This window comes from Coenobita brevimanus, chromosome 15 (genome assembly GCF_032717465.1).
Source record: "Coenobita brevimanus isolate Jiangsu-jjx chromosome 15, ASM3271746v2, whole genome shotgun sequence".
In the NCBI taxonomy this organism is placed as follows: domain Eukaryota; kingdom Metazoa; phylum Arthropoda; class Malacostraca; order Decapoda; family Coenobitidae; genus Coenobita; species Coenobita brevimanus.
Genome location: NC_136968.1, coordinates 19,850,244 through 19,859,761, shown reverse-complemented (window position 1 = coordinate 19,859,761; position 9,518 = coordinate 19,850,244). Strand labels below are relative to the sequence as shown.

At 40.2% G+C, this 9,518-nt stretch overlaps 1 protein-coding gene across 1 annotated transcript; it reads left to right on the top strand.

The window, feature by feature from the left end:
* The first annotated feature begins 1,406 nt into the window (after window positions 1-1,406).
* On the top strand, window positions 1,407-7,725 carry LOC145390692 (sulfotransferase 1C4-like). The gene is made up of 6 exons (XM_080265482.1): window positions 1,407-1,453; window positions 3,360-3,516; window positions 5,109-5,235; window positions 5,531-5,809; window positions 7,352-7,407; window positions 7,627-7,725. The coding sequence occupies exons 1-6, from the start codon at window positions 1,407-1,409 to the stop codon at window positions 7,687-7,689; spliced, it is 729 nt and encodes a 242-aa protein (XP_080121608.1). The 3' UTR covers window positions 7,690-7,725.
* Window positions 7,726-9,518: the final 1,793 nt, after the last annotated feature.

Here is a 9,518-nt window from a genome sequence, read left to right as displayed (position 1 = left end):
TTGATATCATTTTATACCGTGACATTCTCTATGTAACAAAGTATATCCTTCACAGCATCCCTCTATACTGTCATCATTGTTCCAATATATAATTATTATTCATTTCCTTTTCTACAAAGACATGTAACCCATATATGCATAAGCGGAAGTTGATTGACAACTGCTAAAAATATTCAATAAAAAAAATAATATTAAAAGAATAACAGAAATAAGAATATAAATACCCAATAAAAAGACAATGATTTTTTTAAGCACTCCACACATAATAAAAATAATACTAAAATGTTTAATTATAACAAATAATCCCCAAAACCAAGATTTAAAAAAATGCTTTAAAGATATTATACCCAATTCATTAAAATTTTGCCTCAAACAATGAAGTGGAAAGTTTTTAAAAACTAATAAGTCATTTATTAAAAAACAATAAAATAATAAACATAATAAAATTAATAAAAATATTAAAAAGCAAAATTTTAAAAATTCAATGTCAGGTACAATATATATTTAAAAAAAATAAAAAAAATATTTGGTTAAAAATATTTTTAAATATCTCAAATAAATAAAAACTATTTAAAAAAGATAAATAAATTAAAATCTACATCAATCCCACACCCATATGACAAGTACACCAAAATCCATTGAAAATACAGTGCCCCCTCCTATCCTCATGTCTTTGTACCCACGTTATGCGAGAGGTTATACCATCCAAACTTTCTTCAAGAACATCCACTTCATACTCATTTCTAAACAGGGAAACAACACTGTTAATATGTACTCCATTCGATAAATGTGGAATGTTAAATTTGATAAGCTGGTTGTGATTATTCTATAATCTCTTGATATACCTGGCTTGGGTCAGAGCTGTGTGGTGTTTAAGTAGCATCTGATTGCAGTTATTAGCTGTTATATGGCTACTAGCATGAACAGGAACACCACATATTTTTTTCACAGCCTTATTGTACGCCACTTCAAAATATTTAAAAATATTTGTTTGGTAGTGGTGGTGGTGTGTAGTAACAGTAGTAGTAGAAGTAGAAGTATCAGCAGTGGTGGCGGTGGTGGTGTGTAGTAGTAGTACTTGTGGTAATCCACGTTCATTTGAATGTAAACTACTTTGATGGGTATTGTTTTCACTCGGCATGTCTGCCTGTTTGTTTGTCTGTTTGTTTGTTAACTTTAAACGAGAAGTATTGGTGTAATTTTCACTAAAATTTCAGGGATGATGGACTACGACCTTCTGATGACATGATTGAATTTTACGCCAAATTGGGCCGAGGCCCAGGCTGTACGCCCCCAAAATGTAAAACAAAAATAAATAGTTTTTGTTCATAACTCTTTTCAACTTCATATCGACATTAAACCAAACCCTATAGGTACGTACATCTTTCAAGTCTTGATCCTATAACATGCCTCATTACATCAGAGGGGTCACCCCTTACTCAGCTGTATCGAGGTCAGTGTCAGGTGGTTCAGGCCAAAAATTTCAAATGGTCATAAAATCGTAAATTTTCACCTGATTTACTCCAAATTTTATGTGAGACACCTTTGACTAGATATTCTGTTGTGTTTATACGTCAGCAGTAAAATGACTGCCAGGGACGGGTTTGCTGTGCCTTGACACCGCTTCTTGTGTGTTTGTACTCTTATGCCTTTTGATTTTTCATTGATTCAAGCCATATTCTCATTGATCAGGACTACTTAACGCCTTTCCCTTAGCGATTTGTTTTGCCTATTAACCAACACGTCAACATCATAGTATGTACAGTATAGTGAGGGACGCCTTCTCGCGGTGGCACTGAAATGGACAGGCCACCCCTCTGCTGGTTATACAAATGTCCCTCAGATCCCTCCCTATCCCCGAAAGGAGAATGGTGAACGGAAAGAGGAGGACTGCTACTACCACCACTACTAAATACGAACAACACCACTACCACCACCACCACTACTACTACTACTACTACTACTACTACTACTACTACTACTACTACTATTACAACTACTACCACCACCACCACTACTATTACTACTACTACTACTACTAGTACTACTACTACTACTACTGCTACTACTACTACTACAACTACTACCACCACCACCACCACCACCATTACTACTACTACTACTACAAGGTATGACATAGACGTTAGGAACGGGAGTGGTCAGATACAGCCTTCATTAACTCTTTTACTGGAAAATAAGACAATACTACGGTTCTTCATCCTTTTCCACAACCTGGCCTAAAATTGCCGTCTTTCCATCGTGAATGCTGAGTTGTAACAGTGGGTTAATACTAGACTAGGATGCTGATCACGAAGAAGTGCCGTGTAAAAGTAGTAGAGACGTACAGTTGCCCTTTTCTGCCCCTGAACTACGAGAAGTAAGCTGCGTATGGACGGAAATTTGTGCCAAGTTAAAGTGAAGGGAGTGTAGGTGGATATTTTGATCCTTTTTCAGTTTATATCCCATAATTCACTGGTAGAATAATATAATGCCACGGTGCGGCATCCTTTCCACGGCACATCTCCGTGACTAGCACCATATTCTAGTGTTCATCTCCTGTTACAACTCCACATTCTAGTTAGAAGGGGCAATTTTACGCCAAGTTAGAGTAAACAGAGTATAGTTAGTATGATCTAACTATGTAGTTTCGCCTAAATTTGCCATCTCCCCATCTTGACTGCTGGGCTATAAGAGATTAACATTACGATATGGTGCTTGTCACGAAGTGCTGTGTAAAGGATGTACAGCCACAGCATTGTCATTGTCTGCCACTGAGCTATTATTATCACTAGAATATAGCGCTAGTCATGAAGAAGTGGTGTGTAAATGATGGAGAGAGAGAGAGAGAGAGAGAGAGAGAGAGAGAGAGAGAGAGAGAGAGAGAGAAAATTCTAATAGGACAGTATAATTATTTTGTCCAGTGCTACCCCTGTTCAGTACTCTTCCAGGCGATAGATGGACAGGCAGACAGATTGATAGATTAACAGGGGATAGATAGACAGAGACATATAGATCAATAGATAGAAGAAAGATTGATAGATGGAGACTTATGGGCAGGTAGAAAGATGACTAGTTAAAGAGAGAGGGATAAGCAGACAGACAGGTAGATAGATAGACAGATAGATAGATTGATGGACAGATAGATGATTAGATAAATGGAGAGGGACAGACAGACAGATAGACAGACAGGTAAATTATTAGACAGAGAGGGACAAGCAGACGGAGAGTCAGGTAGACAGATAGACATATGAATAGATAATGAGAGTGGAACAAACAGCAGAGAGAGAGAGAGAGAGACTGACAACCATCCTTTTTTTCAGTGGTGACTCATTTTACCATCCAGATGTTCCCCGGCCCAGTTATCTGGTTGACAGTTTTTTAAAACAACATCCAGACGAGGATCCGAGCACCACTGGGGTATATTTGGCCAGTGCTGAGTCCGTTCCTTCTCCTAGAATAGTCCGAACCCATCTGCCCTTCTCGCTTCTCCCGCCATCCATTCTTGAAAGCTGCAAGGTGGGTGAAGTTTCTCTCTCTCTTTCTCTCTGGCGGCATAAACTTTAAGCTTCGCCATATAAATGGCGACGATTCATGTTTTCGTCAGTATTATTTTTCTTAGCACTTTTTCTTTTATCTTGATAACATTACACATGAAGGTAGCCTAGGGTTACTCAAGTACCTTTGCCAAATATATATGACCTTGACCTATTTTTGAAGGTGATATACTCATTTTGATTCAAAAATTGCTTCTCTTAAATTGAAATATCTCAGAACCTAATTGAGATACAGATATTTGGGTGAAAATCCTATGAAAAAAAAAAAAATGCTTTGTGTATAACTTTAACATAATATTTTGCCATTTAGGCTAGTAGAGAATTCAAATCTGCTCAGTCTTTTCTTTGCAACACGTACTAGAGAAAACCACAGAAGTTTTAAAGATATACATTTCTGGATCTACAGCTCTGGTCCCCCTTATGATCTGAATGGAATATAGCTACAGTTTAGCATGCAGTTAGCCAGTTATTGAGACAAACGTCAAATTTACATCTGAGTTTTTCGACACCTTTGTCTTCAGGTCCCTCGTTGATGTTACACAAAAAGATACCTTAGGGTCTTCAGATCTTGTTTATAATAGACATACAGTACTTTTACACCGCTAAGACACACACCACAAAGCCAGCCAGGAGACAGGACGTGTGTGCTGGGCAATCCCCAGGTCCTGTCCTTCCCCCTTACTGTTTTTTAACCAGCCCATACCCCACTGACCGGGCTAACGTATGGCCCGGCCTGCACTATATGTGCAGGGAATCTTTAAACAACAACAACAACAACCGCTGAGAGTTAGAGCGAAGCTTCCTTGTTGTGGCTACACAATAAGATTAGCTAATTAGTTTTAATTTAAATTGATCTCTCTCTCTCTCTTTCTGAAACTGTTAGTTACCAGCCCCAGGCCCGGAGGGTGTTGGGGACGGGTATTGCTTTAACTTGGTTTGTCTGTTTATGTTGACAACTTTTTGTGGAAACTACTGGTGCGATTTTAACTAAAATTAAAAGGATGAAGGGCTGTGACCTTCTGATCACCTGATTAAATTTTGAGCCAAGGCTCAGGCTTTGGGCCTCTAAAAAAAAAAAAAAAAAAAAAAAAAAAAAAAAAAAAAGTTTTTTCGCCATAACTCTTTCAAATTCGTCATACTGACATGAAACTAAAACCTATAGGTGCGTCTTTCAAATCTACATCCTATAACATGCCTCATTACATCATGGGGGTCATCCCCCAGTTAGCGGTAGGGGGTTCAGTGTCAGGTGGATCTGGTCTAAAATTTCAATGGCCATGAAATCGTAAATTTTCACCTGGTTTACTTCAAATTTGGTATGTGACATCTATGACTAGACATCCAGCTGTGTTTATACGTCAGCACTAAAATGACTCACAGGGACGGGGTTGCTGTTCCTTGGCATCGCTTCTTGTTTTGATCTGTTTTGGTTTCTACCGTAGTACACAAATACGAACTTAAGCCGTTTAAATCATCTTTTGAAATGTGAATGGTGGAGATGAAAATGAAGATGATGATGATGATGATGATGATGGTTTACATTTTCATTCGTAGGTGATATATGTGGCTAGACATCCGGGTGACGTGTGTGTGTCTTACTACCACCTTCAAAGACTCTTCAAGTCAGTGAATTTCAAGGGCGACCTGGAAGAGTTCCTGGATTTATGGTGCCGAGATTTAGGTAAGGAGAGAGAGAGAGAGAGAGAGAGAGAGAGAGAGAGAGAGAGAGAGAGAGAGAGAATGAAGAATGGGACTTTGCAGAAATTAATAAACTGATTGATGTTGATTATAATCCAGTTGACAGGTATAAAGTGCATTAATCCCTCTTCTTCCTCTTTTTCTTCTCCACCTTCCCCTGTCTCTCTTTCTTCTCCCACACCTTCACTTTTTTTCCTCTCTCTCTCTCTCTCTCTCTCTCTCTCTATCTATCTCTCTCTCTCTCTCTCTTTTCTTCTCCTTCTTCTTCTTCTTCACAGTCCTGCTAGGGCCATACTGGAGTCACTTAAGCGAGGCATGGGCAAAACGCACCCACCCAAACCTCCTCTGGCTATACTACGAAGACATGAACAAGGATCCGCTGAGGGAACTTCAGCGCCTGGACCACTTCCTCGCCACAGGCCTGACGGAAGACGAGCTGCTGCAGGTGGCCCAGCATTCCAGCTTTGCCAACATGAAGGCCAGACCTGTCACTAATCTCAGTCTCATCCCGGAATATCCTGAACTGGTGCCGGGAGAGGCTGAGTTTGTGAGGAAGGGTGAGTTTAATTAGCGTCGTCGGTGTTGTTATCATAATCCTAATCATCCTCTTTTTATTTATTATCGTCAATCATCAAATCCTTGTCATCATTATAATTGTTATTGTCTTCATTACCATCATAATCATCATCATCATCGTCCATCGTCATTGTCACCTTTGGCATAGTTATCATTATTATTGCCTTCAGTTCCATCATCATCAACGTCTGTCGTCATTGTCGTCATCCGTTTTCATCATCATCATCATCATTGTCTTCGTCTTGGTGTTCATCATCTTTGTCGTTACATCATCATCATCATCATTATCATCATCTCAGTGTTCATCATCATTGTCGTTACATCATCATCATCATCATCATCATCATCATCATCATCCCTGTCTTAGTCGTAGTGTTCATCATCATTGTCGTTACATCATCACCATCATCATCATCATCATCATTATCATCATCATCATCACTGTCTTCGTCTTGGTGTTCATCATCATTGTCGTCACATCATCATCATCTTCACTCACCTCATTAATGGATGCAAGCCAGTGAGACAAAACAGGTTAAGCATGTCAGGTTTGAATGACCAGGTTACAGTATGCTAAGCTGGGCATACAACGATACACAAGATGGATGGTATATTGCACCCTTGAATCGTGTGGTCCTGGCTCAGTCTGCTGGTATGGGGAAAGCAGAATTTTTTGTTTCATCATGAAACTACTAATCAGCCATGCAGTCAGTGAAAGCATAAAAGTGGAGAGTATTGAAGATGTAAAGATTTATGAGAAGTAGTAAAAATGTAGGAAAGAGGGAGCAGGAGTGGGAGACCGAGGATGAGATGGAGGGATGGAGTGGAGAGGTATATAAGACAGAGGGATTTGAGTTGGGGGAAGGGCAGCGAAATGGCAGGGAACAGGATGACATGGAGGTTATTTGTTTGTGGGCACCCTTTACTGGATTAAGGCGTCTGGCTATAGATCGATAAAAAGAAAAGATTTATGGGAAGTAGTAACTGTCTACGAAGACTTAATGATTTATTTTGGGATATGGCTGGTTATTATCCTTTTGTATGTTATTTTTGCAGAGTATGGTGGTGTTGGACGCATTTATTTAACACTGAAGAGTACAGTAAAGTGTAATAAACAAACCACTTAGGAAAAGGTGTTAGGGACCTTCCTTATCTAACAAGAATACGGGCCATTGTGTAATATATGAACCATCCTTTGCTAGAAATAGGTAGATATAAGCTGGGTGAGATTAAGGTGAGCCCACAGATAAAGGTGAAATAGCATGTTTTACCTGACAAAGATCCATAACCCTTTGCAGCTCAGTTGATGGCCAAGTGAAGTCAGACTGGAAGGTCAATTTAACTATTAATGAAGGAGACTCATGTCCACCTCATTACTAAATTTCATCTAAATTCACGCAACTGCGACTTAGTTCTCAAGTTGTGGGAGTGGCCCAGTTCCATCAGGTGAATTTACACTGAGTATTGTATGCTGTTAGTGGCACTGTTCTCAGTGTTCATCCTGTGTTCTTCTTTCCCTACAGGTGCCACTGGGGACTGGGTCAATCGCTTCACTCCCCAAATGAAGGCCAAGTTCCAGGTACCATACTCACAAATTTTCTTGAGCATGATTTGAGTGTGAGATTGTTACTTTATGCTTTTACTCGTATTTCCACTCCTGACACTTCGTGGCCAATCTTGAGTTAGTATTATGATGAAAAATTTATATAAAAGACAATGATCTGTGATATTACTGAACCACTGCAATGGAAATTTGTTTATTGCAAAAATTGACCAGGATTCTTTTATTCTTCTCCAGGCTTGGGTGGAGACGGGGAGTAAGGCAGTCGGGGAGGTGCCACCTAGGTACACCCAAGGATAAAAGTTCACTTAACATTACACCTGTTCTACTTCCCACTCTCCTCTGTTGGCTGATGTTCAAATGCTGAGATGCCTGGTGTGTTTCTCTGCCCATTAATAATGCCCTCTAATTTTAACTATTAGGTGAGATTGGCTGTGAGATGTCCTGCTCTGAGTGAAGCTAAATGAACTCATTCAGCTCAATTTAAGGACATCTCCGATGCGTGGATGTCCGGAGGGAGGGGGGGTTGTAGTATGGTGTTGTGATCGAGGTGTTGTATTGCCCTGCACATGAATACAGTATAGGTAGGTGTTGTTTCATTGTTAGTGTTCGAATATCTGGAGGTGGGATATTGTTGTAGAGGGTTTGATAATGTTTGCGTGGTGAGTGTTTTATGTGCCTAGGTGTGTTGTGTGTTTCTTTCATATAAGGGCATGAGTGTTGTGTACTGGAGACGGTTGCTGCAGAGAATTGTGTGCCCCTCATATCGAGGTAGTTCTGACAGGGAGGACTTTTGTTTCAGATTGCAAGTAAGCTGTTGGTGTAATTTTGGTGGAGCCAGTGGTGATGCATTTTTCTGTATGATGTGCAGTATGTTGTAGCGAACATTAGATAGGATGGGAGCCCATGTTGGGGAGGCATATGACATTACTCATCTAATGTTTGTTGAGTAAGGAGAGTGTTTCTATTTGTTCCCCAAAGTGTGGCCTTAGAGTTGCCCTTAGTGCATTGAGTCTGGGGATGCACCGCCTCTTGATGTACATGGCCCTTGAAGGTGAGTCCAGTGTTATATGTCACTCCAAAGATCTTAACAGAGGGTGTGTGTGGCACATGTACATTGTTATGTGTGATGTGGGGTCGTACCTGTAGTCATGTTTACTGCTAATGATGAGTGTGGTGCTGGAGCTGACTGGGGTAATCTTCAGCCTGTTGTCCACACAAGTCTGCAGTGTGCTGAGGAAGTCCTGTTGTAGTGGGCAGTCTGTGTTTGCAACGAAGTGTGTGGTTATTGTGGTGATGTCATCTGCATAATGAGGCAATGTTTGTAAGTGGTTGGGGTGTGAGAATATGTATATATAGGTCAAAGAGTATGGGTGAGAGAAGAAAGCCCTGTGGAAATACGTGAGGGAAATTTCTTGTTCATGATGACTTGCCGTGGAATACAACATTTGCTCATCTACCAAATAAACAGTTGGCTGGCCAACAGTTAGTGTTGTTCTCCATATTCATTTTCATTATCTTGATGATTACTTTGCATCGCGGGATGGCATCTACGGCTTTACTTATCTGTTGTGAGAAGTGTACTCTGACCTGGTGTCGTGGAGTTCATGCCATTCGATGCCCGTTGCGTGAGTTTAGCCAGTAAGGTGCTTGTTGAATACATTCTTTTGAATCCGTGCGAGGGGGACATGTGGAATGACTTTACTGAGAATGAGACGTTCACCTATTATGGATGGTGTGCTAAGTAGTGTTACGAGTCTGTACAAAGAAGGGAGTGTCGGGTCATTGTTTGGTTTAGGTATAGTGGTGACTGTTCCATGTTTCCAAATACTGGGAATGCTGCAGTGTGAATATGAGTAGTTACTGATGTTTGTCAGGGTCTGGATGCCTTGTGGTCCTTAATGTTTTAGGTACAGGTTGCTGATACCATCTGGCCTTGTGCTTGTAGGGTTATTTTTGTTGATGTTAAGTGTCTCTTTTGGAGTGAAGGGGGTTGTACTGTGATCGAGAGAAAAGGACGGCCTATGTTGAGAGGTTTGTTTTTCAGACTCTGTGAGTGTTGTGTCTTATGTTTTGTAGTGATTTATAAGAATATTTGCTTGTTCTTTGTAGGATGTGATGCGTTGGGT

What these genes read in the sequence shown, in the direction of transcription:
- LOC145390692 (XM_080265482.1), top strand. Translation starts at nt 1,407, where the DNA reads ATGCCTCATTACATCAGAGGGGTCACCCCTTACTCAGCTGTATCGAG. An exon ending in CCTTACTCAGCTGTATCGAG is followed by an intron (nt 1,454 to 3,359) that starts GTCAGTGTCAGG and finishes TCCCCGGCCCAG; the next exon opens with TTATCTGGTTGACAGTTTTT. An exon ending in TTTATGGTGCCGAGATTTAG is followed by an intron (nt 5,236 to 5,530) that starts GTAAGGAGAGAG and finishes TCTTCTTCACAG; the next exon opens with TCCTGCTAGGGCCATACTGG.